Below are 17,287 nucleotides of genomic sequence, written 5' to 3' on the forward strand. Positions count from 1 at the left end.
GGTAGAATTTTTTGGGTCACTTATGTATAATATCATATCATCAGCAAATAGTGAGAGTTTGACTTCTTACTTTCCAATTTGTATCCCCTTGATCTCCTTTTGTTGTCTTATTGCTCTAGCTAGGACTTTGAGTACTATATTGAATAGATAAGGAGAGAGTGGACAGCCTTGTCTTGTTTCTGATTTTAGTAGAATCACTTTGAATTTCTCTCCATTTAGTTTGATGTTGGCTGTTGGCCTGCTCTGTATTGCCTTTGTTATGTTTATGAATGTTGAAGATTTAAACTCTTAGCTCCTAAAATCTCTCTCTCTCTCTCTTTCTCTTTTAAAAAGATTTATTTATTATGTATATAGCATTCTGTGTGCATGTATGCCTGCAAGCCAGAAGAGGGCACCATATCTCATTACGGATGGTTGTAAGCCACCATGTGGTTGCTGGAACTTGAACCCAGGACCTCTGGAAGATCAGCCAGTACTGTAAGTGGAGACTGTGCCTTCGTTTCCCAGTTGCCAGACCCAAATAATAACACAGAAACTATATTAATTACAACACTGCTTGGCCGATGGCTTAGGTGTATTCCTACCTAGTTCTTATATCTTAAATTAACCCATTTCTATTTGGCTACGTATTGCCAGAATGGTTTCTTTCTCCATTGGCAGCTACATGGCATCTCTCTGATTCTGTCTTCTTTCTCCCAGCATTCAGTTTAGTTTTTTATCCCAGCTCTATTTTGTCCTGCCATAGGTCAAAGCAGCTTCTTTATTAACCAATGATAATAAGACATAGTCAGAGTACATAGAGGGGAATCCCACCATGCTCTTAACCTCTTAGCCATCTCTCCAGCCCCACTAAAATCTCTTTCTTGCCACTTTAATTGTGCTCTGTCTTTGTCCTCAGCTTAATTTACATCCTGTGATTGGTTTCTTTCAAAAGTCAAGCCTCTCTAGATATTGGGGGGAGTCAAGGAACAAAAGGTTTTTGGAGGACTGCTTTGAAAATAGCCCTCTGGACTGACTGAAAAGCCTCAATCTAAAGTCTGTTGGGTTTCCTGAGGAGTATCTTGTGGACATGGGAGAGTGAGGTTGGAAGGTAAGCAGCTTTGAACAGGGTTTCTCATTGTAGTCCTGGCTGTCCTGGAACTCGCTCTGTAGACCAGGCTGGCCTCACACTCACAGAGATCCACCTGTCTCTGCCTGTTGAATGCTGGGATTAGAGGTGTGCACCACCACAGCCTGACTCCTGGTGTTGTTTTTAAAATGGGTCTTGTAATGTATAATAGTCACCTAGGTTGGAGTCAAGATGATGAATATTAGGGCCAACATTTCGGGGCATCTTTAATCAGCCTGTCCTCTCTAGATTGCTGCTAGGACACAGGTCACATGGACCGCACAGGCTGGCTCTGTGTATATTTTAAGTCACTCCTGCCCCCAGCTGGAGAGCCCTAGCCAAGACAATGAGTTCCACTTTTGGGGCTGACTTGGAATTAATTACGTGGAAGTAACTCAGAGTCTGTGACCTGAGTCTCACTGTAGCATACCTGACAGCTGTTATGCCCAGATCTGCAAAGTCCCCCCCAAACCAACAAGGAGGCCGACTCCCATATGTAAAAGCAAAGAGCCTTTATTTTGTACGAGTTTGCAAACTCGGTCTCGCCATGTGTCCAACGTATTGGAATAAACGGAGAGCCTCGAGCTCAGTTAGAGTTGGGTTTTTATAGTAGTAAAGGTGGGGGTGAGGGGTTTCTAAGTTTCAGGACCCCTGATTGGCTGACATTTGTCTCGGGGTGTCCTGGTGAGTGTGTGCTGGCAGGTGATCCTATCTACAATGGTTAGAACATTAGGCATCTCCTTTGGATGGTCTGTTCTAGGGTGGTGTTCCGGTAATCTCAGTTTATGGTCCTTCCTGCAACCAGGTGTGTTGCTTCAGGGTAAACTACTGAGACTCAGGCCTCCCTTAAACTTATCGATGGCTGAGTCCTACACTGGCAGGTGATAATGGTTGGAAATAAAGAACTTCCTTTGGGTGGTCTTGTTTCTATTTAACTTATCATGGCTGGCTCCTACATTTACTCTTCATAAGCACTGACGAAAGGACCCAATCATGGGTCCTGCTTACTCATGGTTTTAGTGAGGTATCATTGGGACCTAAGAACTATTTTAGTTAGTAAATTCATTAATTGACAACTCTGGGCTTTTTTTTTTTTTTTTTTTTGTTTTGTTTTGTTTTTCGAGACAGGGTTTCCCTGTAACTTTGGAGCCTGTCCTGGAACTAGCTCTTCTAGACCAGGCTGGCCTCGAATTCACAGAGATCTGCCTGCCTCTGCCTCCCAAGTGCTGGGATTAAAGGCGTGCGCCACCACCGCCTGGCTGGGCCTATTTTTCTTGTATATCAACCAGCACTATAGGTAGTTATTTTGTCCCCCATGACTTTCCCCCTTGTCTCAGCCTTTCAACCTATTCTGTGCGGTTGAACATGTTCCTTTCTGCAACTACTTCAAGCTGACATTGGGGCGTTGTCATAAAGGCCCAGGCAGGTTGAAAGGCTAGCCAAAGGTAGGGAGGAAATTCAGGCAATGGGTCACTCATCAGGTTCCGTTGAAGGGACAAGGAGCATTCATATCAGCTAAACTGGTCCATATCAGCTTTCGGGGAGTCCAGGGCTTGCTGTCATTCAGAGCAGGCTGTAGTCAGCAGCTGATGCTTAGATGCATCTGCCAGCCAAATGGGAGCCTATTGAGGTAAGTTTGAACTAGGAACAGAAGTTAAAATTTATGTACTTAAAGAAAAATCCATACTGTAGAAAAGGAGCAGATAACAGGTATCTGTAAACAGAAGGAATAGACTCAAACCTTTGAGCCCTAGCAAAAACTACAGATTTTGGTTAGAAGCCTGTATATTTTTCTGCTGTCCAGAGAACTGCACATGGCTTGGACAGAGATGTCTTTGGCCTAATGAGAAACACCATTTAGTTCATATTTAAATGGCAACTAGAATAAATCTAAAATCTTGAGCTTGTGAGCTAACAGTAAGTACTCATTGCTCTATCAGCTTATTAAAATTCTACCATAGAGGGGGGAAAGAAATCAGAAACATTTTCCATATCTTAACCTGTATTTACATCTTAAATCATTTATTTTTAGACCCTCAAAGCTTATAAACTTTTATATCCTCAGATCTTAAAACATTTTAAAAAGAAATCTAGTAGCTTTAGAATGTGCTAACAAGCTGGCTCTAGCTTTGTGGAAGGATCTGGATAGGAAGGATTTAGTTTAGCTGCTAAACTGACATTATGACTGCCCTAGTCATCAATACTATCAGATATCCCAGAAGGATAAATCAATTATATCTGAGTACTGACCAAGTCGTTTCCAAATCTATTAAAAATGGCAGGGACCAGAGTCCATATACAGTTAGCCACACCCAGGTCTCCATAGCACTGGGGGCAGAAATATCCAGAACAGCAGTCTTACAGTCTTAGCCAGGCCTATGAGGTGAAATATTTTTCATGTGGAAGAGGGACATGGAAAAGACCGACCTTATTTTGTATAGTCAGAAGTGGTGCAATCGATTCTCCAATGTTCTGCTGTCTGTCCACAGTCTGGCCGGGTCCTGGCAGCAGGTGTTGCACTGGGGCACCTCGCCCAGTGGTCAGCGTCATTGTAATTCAGGTGGAGACATCGTGGTGTCCTATAATCTTCTTTGGAGACCTTAGGTCACTGCTAGGATCTCAGAGTCTCTGTCTAATACAATAAGCCTTTTGATCATTATTTTAAATGCCATATCCTGCAGATCTCTGAAGTATGAGGGCTGCCTATATATGTCTGATTAGACAAACTTTGTTTCTCATTACTTGTTTTAAGTTTGACTTTGAAAACATATACAGGGGCCTAAATAAGGCTATTCCTGTAATTAATTATATCAGTATTTCAGGGATGACTGGCTAACTTGTACTTCCCAACAGTCTACAGTAAGTTAGCAGCTTTCACAACTAGAACTCCACGCTCTGTAACGACTTTGAATTGAAGTTAATAAAGAAGTTGAATTAGTCATTCTGAGGGTAAAAACAGAACAAGTTTGTATCTAGGTGCAAAGGCAAGAAACAGGTCCCAGGATAAAATGGGAACAGGAGGGAGTCTAAGGCTTAGCATTGCCCTAGGGCAGACTGAGACTCACCCTGTCTTCCTGCTGATCTATAGAACTCATCTTGGCAGGTGTGCACCACTTTGCCCTGGGAAAGCTGCCCTGGGTCCTACATTTTCCCCCCTTCCCAAGTACCAATGACAGGATTCAATCATGGGTCCTGTCTGTCCAGGGCTCAAGGAAGTGGTACTGAAACCTCAATACCATCAGTCAAACAATATTGACTCGTTCTCAAACTAAAGCCATAGGCAGAGGCGAGAGCTGAAAGTAAGGTGGTTAACCAAGGAGACCAGTTGAACAAGCTTTCTCACCATCTGGCTCCTACAACAGCTTGTGTCTGCCATCATAAAACTGCTACCTCCTGCGAGCCATGTAGCCTCAGGCTGGGAAAGTGAGGCACTCAAAAGGTCTCACCCAGCCCTGCAGGCAAAGCAAACTTTGCTTTACTCAGGGGTATTGTAGAGAATCCTTGGTGTTGCCATCTGGCGGAGGCAGTAGTATTAAAAGCTGGTTAAAGTTTTATAGTTAGCTCTGAAGTTTGTTGAGAGCTTGGTACTTGTTGATTCTGTTTTCTGAGACCCAAGATGGCTTGGCCTTTCTGACTCTCAATATCCAGCATAGTTGCCCACGGTTTCAGCTCAGAATAGATTATGTTTCTCAAAAGCTGTGTATTTTCTTCCACAATTTATAGTTATGGAGCTTTTATCCTTTCTATTTGATTGCCTCACTGTTAGAGCTGTTATCTCTAATAAAAAGGGAATTATATAGCCCTGGTGGCTCCTTCCCCCACTCTTTCCTTTAAGTGTCCTGATATGACCTGCAAAGTTCTCCATCAGACCCAGCAATGAAAGCTAGCTTGGCTGTAACTGAATTCTGTATGTGAGCCTTATCAGTTCAGGGATGGTATTAAAATCCAGATGTGGAACTTTTCTTAATTGTTCAAATGATGTGGATACCTTTCTAGGTTAGGTCAAATGCCACAGGGAGACTTTTGAATTCCTTAATGAAGGTGGGAGAGATCCTGGATAAATGAGGCTTATTTGGATCACATATGGGAAAGATCAGGGTCTTAGTTATAGTCCTATTGCTGGGAAGAGACACCTTGATCATGGCAACTTTTTTTTTGTTTGTTTTTGTTTTTTCAAGACAAGGTTTCTTTGTAGCTTTAGAGCCTGTCCTGGAACTAGCTCTTGTAGACCAGCCTGTGCAATGGTATTTTGCCTGTATGCATATCTGTGTAAGAGTGTCGGATCCCCTGGAGGTAGAGTTACAGACAGTTATAAGCTGCCATGTGGGTGCCGGGAATCAAATCCAGGACCTCTGGAAGAATAGCCAGTGCTCTTAACCACCAAGCCATCTTTCCAGCCCCGACCATGGCTACTCTTATATAAAAGAAAACATTTAACTGGGTGTAAACAGAAACTGCTTTCATTTTCCTTCCATCCACACCCCCCCAAAAAAATCACACAGAAATTATATTAATTACAACATTGTTTGATTGTTTGGTCGATGGCTCAGGCATATTCCTAACTAGCTCTTTTTTTTTTTTTTTCGAGACAGGGTTTCTCTGTAGCTTTGGTGCCTGTCCCGGAACTAGCTCTTGTAGACCAGGCTGGCCTCGAACTCCAGAGATCTGCCTGCCTCTACCTCTCGAGTGCTGGGATTAAAGGCATGCGCTACCACTGCCCGGCCCTAACTAGCTCTTATATTTTAAATTAACCCATTTTTATTAATCTGTGTTTTGCTAGAAGGCTGTGGCATTACCTCATTTTCTTTTTTAAAAAATATTTATTTATTTATTTATTTATTTATTTATTTATTTATTTATTTATTATGTATACAATATTCTGTCTGTGTGTATACCTGCAGGCCAGAAGAGGGCACCAGACCCCATTACAGATGGCTGTGAGCCACCATATGGTTGCTGGGAATTGAACTCAGGACCTTTGGAAGAGCAGGCAATGCTCTTAACCTCTGAGCCATCTCTCCAGCCCCATTACCTCATTTTCTACATGTCTTGTATCCTCAGTGGTTGACTCGCGTCTTTCTCCTTTGGCAGCTACATAGAGTCTCTCTGACTCCCTCTTCTTTCTCCCTGCATTCAGTTTAGTTTTTCCGCCTTTCTCTATTCTGCCCTGTCATAGGCCAAAGGAACTTCTTTTTTTTTAATTATTATTTATTTATTATGTATACAATATTCTGTCTGTGTTTATGTCTTCAGGCCAGAAGAGGGCACCAGACCCCATTACAGATGGTTGTGAGCCACCATGTGGTTGCTGGGAATTGAACTCAGGACCTTTGGAAGAGCAGGCAATGCTCTTAACCTCTGAGCCATCTCTCCAGCCCCAGGAACTTCTTTATTAACCAATGGCAGTAAAACATTCACAGCATATGGAGGAAAATCGCACGTTAATTGGGGGCTTGCTTACAGTTTCAGAGCGTTAGTCCATGATCATCATGGCAGGAAGAAGACGGACATGGTGCTGCAGCAGTAGCTAAGAGCTTTATATCCTGGTCCATAACATAGGCGGCAGGAGAGACACAGAGAGAGAGAGAGAGAGAGACAGACAGACAGACAGACAGACAGACAGACAGAAGGCCTAACATGAGCTTTTGAAATCTCAAAGCCCATCCCCAGTGACACACCTCCAACAAGGCCATACCTCTGAACCCTTCCCAAACAGTTCCACTAATTGGGGAATCAAGAATCCAAGACACCTTCCCCCATTCTCTTTCCCCTCTAGACCCTGGGAACCACTTACCTGTTTCTGTCCTTCTAAGTACGGTTTTCAAGGCTCACCCCTGACTTGGCATATACCCAGGCTTTCTTTTTGTGACCGAATGACTCTATTTTCTGTATTTTCCCATTTGTTCCATTTGTCAGTTGATAGACATTTAATTTGCTTCTATTGCTGCTGTAGATGTGGGATATGCCGTCTGTACATAGACACGTTTTCATTCTGACAGACACAGAAGTGGGATCGTGGGTTGAAGAAGAGATCTGCTCACGCCCGCAAAGCCTGAGTGCCATAGTTCTGGTTTCTTTGCTTCTAAAACACGATGGCTATCTGCTTTTTCCCTGACACATCTAATGCGTATGAGCAGGTTGACATTGGGGCTTTGATCTGCATGTTCTTTTCTTTTTTTAAGATTTATTTATGTATGTATGTATGTATACAGTGTTCTGTCTGCATGTACACCTGCAGGCCAGAAGAGGGCGCCAGACCTCATTACAGATGGTTGTGAGTCGCCATGTGGTTGCCGGGAGTTGAACTCAGGACCTTTGGAAGAGCAGGCAGTACTCTTAACCATTGAGCCATCTCTCCAGCCCCCATCAACATTTCTTGATGCCAAGTATATAGAGCCTGTTGTCATTGTGCACATTTTAGAAGAAATGGTCATCTCCCACTCCCCTTTGGGTCTTTTCTAAATTTTTCTTACTTCTTATTTATTCATTTATTTGAGGCAAGATTTCATGTAGCCCCAGCTAGTTTCATGTAGCCGAGGATGACCTTGAACGGATCCTTCTGCCCACTGCCCACATCTCTCAAGTGCTGGAATTACAGACTTGTACCCTGTTCCAGCTTTTGAGTCTCTCAGGTTGCACATTCAGCAGTGAACAGAAGCTCTGGAGTTAGGTTTATTAATCTGCTCCTTCATCCATCCTTCCCTGCTCGATGCAACTTAGGGGGAAAAAATGTGTGGTTGCTGAATAGTTTACAGTGACAAATGATTTGTTGTGTCCTTCACCGAAAGAGAATTTACCTTGATTCTGACAGTTCCTCAGTTTCTTTATTGCTTCTGCCAGGGCAGACTCGAGGCGGGGAGGTGAAGGGGGCTGGGGGTGGGGTGTCCGTGTGGCTGTTCTACAGGCTTCACGTTAGCAACGACTGTTTCACAACTAGTAGGGAAACATCTGCCTTCCATAAGCTCTCAGGCTGCAGCCAAGTGACTGGAATTTTCCTTCTTCAGCTAAGCCAGGAGCATCCAGGCCCTGGGCTGGAAGGCTCCTCCCTCCACCACTGACGGCAGCATTCCCCAGCCTCTGCAACAGATTGTTTGGGCCAGGAGTAGGGTGGGGGTGGTGGTGGGAGGCATGGATTTCATTAGAGCAGGCCCAGGCAGTGAGGCTGGGCTTGGGGATGTTCAAGGGGTGTGAGAGTGGAGGGTTGTTTGGGTTTGGCTTGGCTGTGGCTCTGAACAGGCACAGTGAGGTGCTGCAACTATTTTTCTGGGCTGGGGAGACTTGCAAGCCTGGGGAAAGTTCCAGAACTCATATTCTAAGCAGGAGGTGGAGACCTTGGGACAAGTTTTGTCCCTAGTACAAGTCATGACCCCAGGAAGTTTGTCTCTGTACCTTAACAGCTATCCAGTCCTGAAGTAATTTGATCCTCAAGTTTTTAGTGCCGCCCCCTTCAGTACCTAGCCAATTCCCTACAGTAAGGCCTTCTACAGACAAACCCACCAACAGGAAAAGGAAACTCTTAGAGAAAGGGCGGGCCTACAGAGCCAGGGTAGCTGCAGCCATCCTCTCCTGCAGACGGAGAGATTGTTCGAGTCAGTACCATGAGCCATAATTCCCAAGCCTTCTTGAGCACCAATGCCGGACTTCCCCCAAGCTATGAGACAATCAAAGAGGAGTATGGGGTAACTGAGCTGGGGGAACCCCACAACTCAGCTGTGGTGAGAACCACCGTGATCAACATGCCCAGAGAGGTCTCTGTGCCTGACCATGTGGTCTGGTCCCTGTTCAATGCACTCTTCTTGAACGTCTGTTGCCTGGGTTTCATTGCCTATGCCTACTCTGTGAAGGTGAGTGTGGTGGAGGGGGCAGAGACTCTGAGGGGGACAGTGTGTGGGAGCCTGAAGCTCCATCTACTCAGATGGCACCAAGGTGTGTGTGTGTGGGGGGGGGGTCCTTTGTGTCAGAAAGTAAGTTTGTGTGTACACTTCCTGTTTGTGTATGTGTCTGTCTGTCCTTCTGGAGACTTTTCAATAGTTCGATAAGATGAGGCTGCCTGAGGATTCTGGGGCCAAGACTTTCCCCACCCCGTTCCTGGAATGTCCCTTCACCCTGTGCACTGGGGTCTAAGCTGTATGGAAAGTGGGGTGTGCATCAGTGCTGGGGCCTCCCCTATCGCTTGAGTTTGTGTGCGTGAAAAGAGGCGGGTCCCTGGCCTAAGGGAGGGAGGCTGCAGTGGGCAGGGGGGACATGGGGGAATTGAGTCAGAGCACCTGGCTCTCAGCTCCAGGGCCTCTTACGTCTGGTTTCCTTCAGTCCAGGGACAGGAAGATGGTGGGTGATATGATTGGAGCCCAGGCCTACGCCTCCACTGCCAAGTGCCTGAATATCAGCTCCCTGATCTTCAGCATCCTAATGGTTATTATCTGCATCATTATTGTCTCCACCACCTCTGTGGCTGTCTTTCAAGCCTTTTCACAGAGAATGCCGCATTCTGGATTCTAGTCCTGCCCCACGCGCCACAGTCCACAGCTGCCCGTCCCGTGACCCTTCCTTTACCCTACGCGTAGGCAAATGTTACCTTCCTGCATCTGTCCACAGTGGATTCAATAAAGTGCACATGACGACAACTCTGGCTGTGAGTGTCTGTTCTCTGGTTCTGTGCTGAGCTTGTCCTGCAGCCTTCCTGTCTGTAGAGCACAGAGTGTCCTTGACTTAGCAGGCTTCTGGTCTTTTGATCTAGGCAGCCCCTGACTAACACCCTGTGTCAGTTTTTGGCTGTTCCAGACAAAAGGGATCTATCTAAGTATCATCCAACCCTGACACCATGTCCCAGGGTGCCCAGGAAGGGTACAGAGCCCTGAGCAAGGGAGGCTTCAGGAGAGAAAGACACCCAGATGCCCTTACCTTAAGGGAAAAGAAGCCTCTAGCCAAGATAAACTGTGTCCTTGTTCCCTGGTGGCCTCTTGGATATGATTCAGACTCCTTGGGCAGACCTGTACACTAGTTAGTTGGCGACTGCTGCGGAGTTTAGTACCCTTCGCTCTTTCCTTGTCCTGCACACAGCATTCAGTTATATACAGGCGGGGATTCAAGAATGCCTCTGGCAGTCTTTAAACAGTAGGGAGGACCAAAAGACAGTGAGTTCTGCAGGGGTCACAGCGCCTATATTTCCACTTCACCCGGAGCGGATGCTGTCTACCTCGGTGCTCCACTGACATGTTACACGGCATCCCACGAGTTCCTTCTAAAGGGTACCCTTTCTGCTTACCCAAGCCTGGTCCCTGGAAATCAGGCTGGGTTTCCAAGGACTGTCGTCCTATCAAATAGCACTTTGCTTCCCCAACCACCAAGATGATTTGAATGTATCTCAAAATTCCAGGAGTTAGTGAGCCCTAACGGAGGGGTGTTACTGGGAAGGTGCTGTGTGGCTTCAGCAAGAGGAAGGCCTGTTTTCTTTCTCTTCCCCCTCCCTTTTTCTTTCTTTTTTTTTTTTTAAGACAGGAAGTATAGTTTTTAATAGAAGTAAATGAGAACAGCTAAGGAGGAGCCAGCTGTGGCCTGCAAGTCCGCGGAGTTCCCTTACTGTTTTAGAGATCTCAGCATGGTTTTGACACAGAAGAGAGTTTCACAAGTCAGTGGGAAGAAGTTGGAGTTTATTCAAAATAGGAAAGTGCCCAGGGTAAAATGTAAAGCTCACCCAAGAGTAAGTGTGTGGACTTCTCAGGTGACACTGTGAAGTGTTTTAATGGTGATTGTATGTGGGATTTTGAAAGGTTTTGAAATTTCAGTTGCTTAACAGGATTCTAAGGGTCTCTTTCTCTCTCTAGTCCCCATTTCATAACTGAGGCTATACAGTGACCCTAAGGTACTTTGGTTTTTTTTTTAAAAATATTTATTTATTTATTTATTATGTATACAATATTCTTTCTGCGTGTATGCCTGAAGGCCAGAAGAGGGCACCAGACTTCATTACAGATGGTTGTGAGCCACCATGTGGTTGCTGGGAATTGAACTCAGGACCTTTGGAAGAGCAGGCAATGCTCTTAACTGCTGAGCCATCTCTCCAGCCCCCCCTAAGGTACTTTGGATGGGAACACACGCTGACAAGGTAAAACCAGGAGCCCTTAGGATCGCACAGGGTTTCTGGTGGGTGAGATTCCTAGAAAACGGTAGGTTTATAGTTGAAAAAGGAGAAGCAGACAGTGGTGGTGGTGGTACACTCTTTTAATCCCAGCACTCGAGAGGCAGAAGCAGGAGGATCTCTGTGAGTTTGAGGCCAGCCTGGTCTACAAGAGCTAGTTCCAGGACAGGCTTCAAAGCTACAGAGAAACCCTGTCTCAAAAATAAATAAATAAATAAACAAACAAATAAATAAATAAATAAATAAATAAGAAAAATAAAATACAGTTAGAAAGGAGAAAGGTCTTCAGACAATGTTAATTACTTTGGAATTCTTGACTCAAAGCTGGTGAGAGTCTTCCAGGGTGAGGGACGCCTTTCCTTCCCATGGCAGAAAGGAACCACGTGAGTTGGGTGTTGGTTCAACAAGAAGACTTAGACCAGTTGCGAGCCCAGACTGAGGGTTACTGTCCATAGGAAGGAGTCAGCTAGAACCTGAGAAGCTCATGAGAAGAGAGCTCACCTGCTCAGTGCATAGCCCTTCGGGAAGACAAGTCACACCCAATACCTGGGCCCAGGACAGTTCCTCCATCATGAGGGAAAGCCACTGCTCAGGTTCAGGGATTTGGTCCTGAGATCTCAGGTCTGTCCTGTCTATCACCAAGAGGTCACAAGTCAGATATTTGGCTTCTGAAGTACCCACGGTCAAGAGCTTTGCCCTGCCAACCTGTTACCGGCTGTCTATACAACCAGCTCCATAGAAGATGGGCAGAAATCATGGAAGATGGAGCTAGAGGTGGGTGGGTAGGTGGATGGGCAAGGACCAGGACTTCATCAACTGTTTCTAAAGGTGCCAGGATCCTTCCATCTCTCAGGGCCAGCACTGTTCATATTCCACAAGAGCCAGCCAGGGTTGGCCAGAGCCTAGTGATTTTAGACAGAATATCTTAAATTAGCCCCAGTACTCCAGAAACTTTCACTGTGGTCTATCTACCCAGAGCAGGAGGTCAGAAGCCCGAATCCCAAGGATGGGCTCTCCTCCCCTCAGACAGGGTGGTAAGGGTAGGCCCTGCCCCCCTTAGACATTGACAGTGAGGGTGGGCTCTGCAGAACTGGCCTGGGGATGGTAGCAGAGGAATCCCAGCACACTCCCAGCCAGGTGCACTTTATAAAGCCTCACTGGGTGAGTGTAACATCTGTGATGAAGCCTGGGTCTAGGCTTGTATGCAGCATCTGTGGAGCATATGAGGCTGGGGAGTGAAGAGCTCTCAAAGACAGAGAAAGACCCAGTAAACATGCTCAAAGCTGGGAGAGTGTTTCTGGATAGTTTCACCACTGGGATTTTGGATAGTTTCTCTTTTTTTGGAGACACAGTTTCTTTGTTTAGCCCTGGCTGTCCTGGAACTCGTTCTGTAGAACAGGCTGGCCTCGAACTCATAGAGATCCATCTGCCTCTGCTTCCCAAGTGCTGAGATTAAAGGTGTGCGCCACCACTACCTGCTTTGGATAAAATTAATTATGACATATATATATATATATATATATATATATATAATTTTTTTTTTTCCTTAAGATAGCGGCTCTGGCTGGCCTAGGACTATGTAGACCAGGCTGACCAGGAACTCACAGAGATCTACCCACTCTGCCTGAGTACTGAGATTAACATTCCTAGCCTATGACTAAACTTTTGAGGGGGAAGTGGACTTATTCACACGTGAAGGTGGGAGTGGAGGGGGGAGACTCCTGGGATATCAGTTTTTCTCTAATAGAATCTTCTCTCTCTTTGGTCCTTATGCTAATGAGAGCAGATTTCACAATTCTGATTCTATGAAGATGTTATAATAATGAAGGAAAGGGTAGGTAGTGATCATCTGGTCAGTTTGTTTTTCTGAGTAATCACGTGTTCTGTTGTTTTTGGCAGCCCAGCCACCGCAGTTGGCCTCTTGCTTTCCCTGTACCTTACTAGCTAACCTCACGGGGATGACATAGCGGGACTAGAAGGCAGGATCTGTCTTCTGAAGAGATGTCGGTGAGCTTGGTTCCTAGCACCCACATGGGGCAGTTCACCGCTACCTGTAACTCCAGCTTTAGAAGTCTGGTACTTCGCGGGCACCTGCACTCATATCCACATACCCACCCCACATCCATAATTCAAAATCATAACAACAAATATTTCAAAAGAAGTCTCTGAGATTAACAGAACTTGCAGAAACAAGGTAGAAACAGTACTGCCAAAGACAGTGGCTCGTAAGGCAGGGAAGACCAGGGCACTGGTGTATAGGTACTTGGTGGTGGAGGAATAGGCCTGGGATTAGTGATATCACTCATCATCTTCCTGGGATTAGTGATATCACTCATCATCTTCCCGGGATTAGTGATATCACTCATCATCTTCCCGGCCCCCGGACTGGAGGAGACCAAATGACAAGAGACCTTGGAGAAAGTCATCTGAGAGTCAGATGCTCTAACTAGGTCCCTGCCAGTCATTTTCCCTGCCCACTGAGGTCTCCCTGCTTCAGGTCAGGGACAACTCCTTCACACACTCAGACTCTCCTGCAGGTCCCAACACTGCTTGCTTGGTGGGTGTCTAGTGATCCTAGTGGCACGGGCAAGAGTAAGCCAGGCTCTTGGCCTGCATACCTGAGGAAGGCTGGGCAGTGGAGGTGTGGAGCAGGGTCTAGCTCTTGCTAAGGGTTTGACCTGGGAAGATCCTAAGGTCTCCTTTACTATTCTACTCAGATTTTAGGATTGGGAAGGGCAGCTCTAACAGGTCCAGGAGCTGGAGGGGATGCCTATCACGGGGAGTGGGGAGGGGCTTCTTACAGTTTGTGGTGGGACGGGCGGTCTCCTTTCTTATTCCTTTCTGCTTACTATTTTCTTAGCATCCACCTCTAGCAACTACGCGTTTGCTCTCCCGTTTGTGCTTGTCAGCAGAAGGTGACCTGATCAAAGCCTGGGTTCTGAGTTCTGGAGATGGAGGGCTATAGTATATGTAGCTCTGGTCCTGAGGAGGGAGCTCTGGCTGCCCCCTCAAACTGAGGCAGCCTCAGGGTCCACCATGGAACTGTTTGCAGCCAGCGGCCTGGAGCAGCCTTCTGTGGACAGTCAAGACTGCATGCAGGGGGGACTCTGGTGGGTGGTCCGCAGCCGCTGCCCATGTGACGCGGTGGCCTTTGATGGGGTCTTTTGAGAGGGGTGGGGGCTGCTGGGGTGCAAGGGCGGGCCACACTACTTGGCAGGCCGAGGTTGTAATTTGTGTTATATATAGCGGGTGGGGCTGGCCAGCCAGGGAGGGTAGCGTCGGGCTATAAGCAAGCCTGGTGGTACTCAGAGAGCACAAGCCTCAGCTAGGAAGACACGGCGCTGGAACCCATGGACACTTCCTATCCCCGTGAGGACCCCCGGGCTCTATCTCGCAAGGCTGATGATGCTGCCCACACGGCCCTCTCCATGGGAACACCGGGCCCTATGCCACGAGACCATCTCCTGTGGTCAGTCTTCAGCACGGTCTACCTGAACCTGTGTTGCCTCGGCTTCCTGGCACTGGTCCACTCAGTCAAGGTTAGCTTCAAGGCTTGCGGGGAAGGGCTGGGGAGGGAGAATGTGTGAGCGTGGGGCGGGGGTAGGAATTCAAAAGTATACAAAGGGGCGTGTTAGTAATAGCCACTGTCCCTCACCAAGTTTGGGGACCACGAGAGCTTATCCATCAATGGGCTAATGCACTGTTCACAGGCATGGCTATAAAGTCCCCTGAAAAGGGTAAAGTCCTTAAAGGTTGCCCATAGAGGTATTCCCCCTGTAGCTTCTGTATGGGATGCAGTTCTTGGTTTCCTAGGACTCTTCTCCATAGGAGGCTTCCAAGGACGCTGCTGACCCACAATGGCCACTGATTCTCTATCTGTAGCCTTTAGGCTGGGGCCATCATGACTCAGGACCCTGCCAGGAGCCAAACTGTGCCAAGTTGGGAGACTATAGGCCCAGCCCAGGGAGATATCTCCTCAAGCCATGCCCCTCTGGAGTCTAGCCTGTGCCCTACAGTTGCCCTGGGTGGTCTCTGGTCCCCTATGAGGGGGGACCAGAACGTGTAACATTTTGGCTCTGCAGGCCCGAGACCAGAAGATAGCTGGGGACCTGGAGGCTGCGAGGCACTATGGCTCCAAAGCTAAATGCTACAACATCCTGGCAGCAATGTGGACATTGGTACCCCCATTGCTGCTCCTCGGGCTGGTGGTGACCGGAGCCTTGCACCTGTCCCGGCTGGCCAAAGACTCTGCGGCTTTCTTCACCACCAAATTTGACGATGAGGACTACAACTGAGAGTTCAAGGTCACCGAACCCAGGCGCCCAACACCAGCTCCTGGGAGTTAGAGCCTACCACAGTACCTTGGTCCCTGCCCAACCATGACCCCAGAGGCTACCCTCTTGTCCACCATGTGTATTAGATGCTGACCCACTCAGACCCTTAGACTTTACTTCTAACCCAGAGGGTCCTCAGTACCTGTCTTTGCCCCCTTTTCCCCACTTACCAGGCTGAATCTCCATTCATGATTAAAGGTGGCAGATTCCAGAAACGTGTGGGTTCCTCCTTCTTGGTGGTAGTTATGTAGGGAGACCCAGCACCAGATCCTCTGGCCAACTCCCAGTCATCTGATTCTGTCCGCTTGGCGGCCCCTGACTACTGCTTTTGCTTGGCTATGGGCAGCCTGTGGGTTCTGGGGTGGAGGAGCCTAAGTATTTTAGGATGAAGTTCGGGAACTCGGGCCTTTGATTCCTACTACCCTGTGGTTTGATGGGCTGTGTCCCAGAACATGTGAGGGTGTGCCCCGAGTCCTCATATGCCACAGCGGTCTTCTTCCGTCCTGGGTCAGTAAAGGCTGCGGGGAAGGTAGGTAGGGTCCATTTTCCTGTGGGACTGAACACTGGACTCCAGCCTTCTCTTTCGCTCGCCGTGTCCAGAGGCAGACAGGCAGTGGGCATGGATAACTCTGAGCCTCCAGTGGTGCCAAATGCATGTTCTCCCATTATTTTCCCTTTGTGTCGCGTGCCCATGGCTCCCACACTAGATTCAGCAGACGACACACCCCTGAAGAGGCTGCTGTGAGCCCCTCCACCCCACCCACTTCTTACTGTGGCTGGCCTATTACAGAGCAAGCTAACTGCATAGCCCTTAACTAAAAGTAGACTTGGGGGTTGAGTACTCCACCCAGGCCCCCTTCCTCCCCAGGAGCCCCTTCTCCCTGCCAGCTCTTTCTAGGCTGGAGGTTTCTGCTGAGCTATCCTACTCAGAGATGAGAGGCAGCTCCCCACAGTTACACGGCTATAGCCAAAAGCTGGCCCTGAGGAGCTCTAGGCTTTCCCAAGCCAACCCCTGGAGATAGGGCCATATGATGACCTGTGTTTGGGAATGGAGATGAAGTTAGTGCTGGGCACTAATCTGACTGTGGACAAGGGACAAGGACAGTGTGGTTGTGCTTGGACAAAGATAGAGACAATGTGCTGACCATGAGCTCCTGGTCTAGTTGAGGAAAAGGCCAACTCCTGATGGCTACAGGGTCCATGAGCCCCTGGTCTAGTTGAGGAAAAGGCCAACTCTTGCTGGCTGCAGGGACTTATCTGTTCCTGGGTAGATGTCCCCAAACACGGGATATTTTGCCAGCCTCCATTTATAATCTGGGAAAGGACTGCCTGGTTTGTGCCCTGGTGCTGAGGACAGAGTATGTGGTCAAGCCAGTGGGGCATCAGCAACAGCTTCTCCTGCCCCAGGCTACTTAGACCCGATCTGCTGTGCCAGCCCACATATTCTGCCACCCTCAAGGCCCCAGAAGCTTACCATAACACATGCACAGAAGTGATCACTTACACTTATGCACTCCCAGGTACTGGGCTACATCTATTCTTTGGGGGCAGTGTTACCAACCAACCTGCTGCTGCCCATGCCCAGTCCTGGCTTTGAGGCAACGGATGAACACCCACTTCTGCCGGATAGTGCCCTGGCCCACCGTAAAGAAGGCGGAGGAAGACGCAAGGGCCCCACCTTGCCGCTGAACTTTGAAACCACATCCC

At 47.6% G+C, this 17,287-nt stretch overlaps 2 protein-coding genes across 2 annotated transcripts; both read left to right on the forward strand.

Moving 5' to 3' along the window:
* Positions 1 to 8,549: 8,549 nt before the first annotated feature.
* Positions 8,550 to 9,725, forward strand: LOC130880176 (interferon-induced transmembrane protein 2). The gene is made up of 2 exons (XM_057779108.1): positions 8,550 to 8,952; positions 9,419 to 9,725. The coding sequence occupies exons 1-2, from the start codon at positions 8,707 to 8,709 to the stop codon at positions 9,605 to 9,607; spliced, it is 435 nt and encodes a 144-aa protein (XP_057635091.1). The 5' UTR covers positions 8,550 to 8,706; the 3' UTR covers positions 9,608 to 9,725.
* A 4,871-nt stretch (positions 9,726 to 14,596) lies between these two features.
* On the forward strand, positions 14,597 to 15,541 carry Ifitm5 (interferon induced transmembrane protein 5). The gene is made up of 2 exons (XM_057777081.1): positions 14,597 to 14,785; positions 15,329 to 15,541. The coding sequence occupies exons 1-2, from the start codon at positions 14,597 to 14,599 to the stop codon at positions 15,539 to 15,541; spliced, it is 402 nt and encodes a 133-aa protein (XP_057633064.1).
* The last annotated feature ends 1,746 nt before the right edge of the window (positions 15,542 to 17,287 follow it).

This window comes from Chionomys nivalis, chromosome 8 (assembly GCF_950005125.1).
Source record: "Chionomys nivalis chromosome 8, mChiNiv1.1, whole genome shotgun sequence".
Taxonomy (NCBI): domain Eukaryota; kingdom Metazoa; phylum Chordata; class Mammalia; order Rodentia; family Cricetidae; genus Chionomys; species Chionomys nivalis.

Excerpts from the sequence above, each read along its gene's own strand:
- LOC130880176 (XM_057779108.1), top strand. The coding sequence starts at position 8,707 with ATGAGCCATAATTCCCAAGCCTTCTTGAGCACCAATGCCGGACTTCCC. Across the intron at positions 8,953-9,418 it reads CCTATGCCTACTCTGTGAAG|TCCAGGGACAGGAAGATGGT; the intron begins GTGAGTGTGGTG and ends GGTTTCCTTCAG.
- Ifitm5 (XM_057777081.1), top strand. The coding sequence starts at position 14,597 with ATGGACACTTCCTATCCCCGTGAGGACCCCCGGGCTCTATCTCGCAAG. Across the intron at positions 14,786-15,328 it reads CACTGGTCCACTCAGTCAAG|GCCCGAGACCAGAAGATAGC; the intron begins GTTAGCTTCAAG and ends TTGGCTCTGCAG.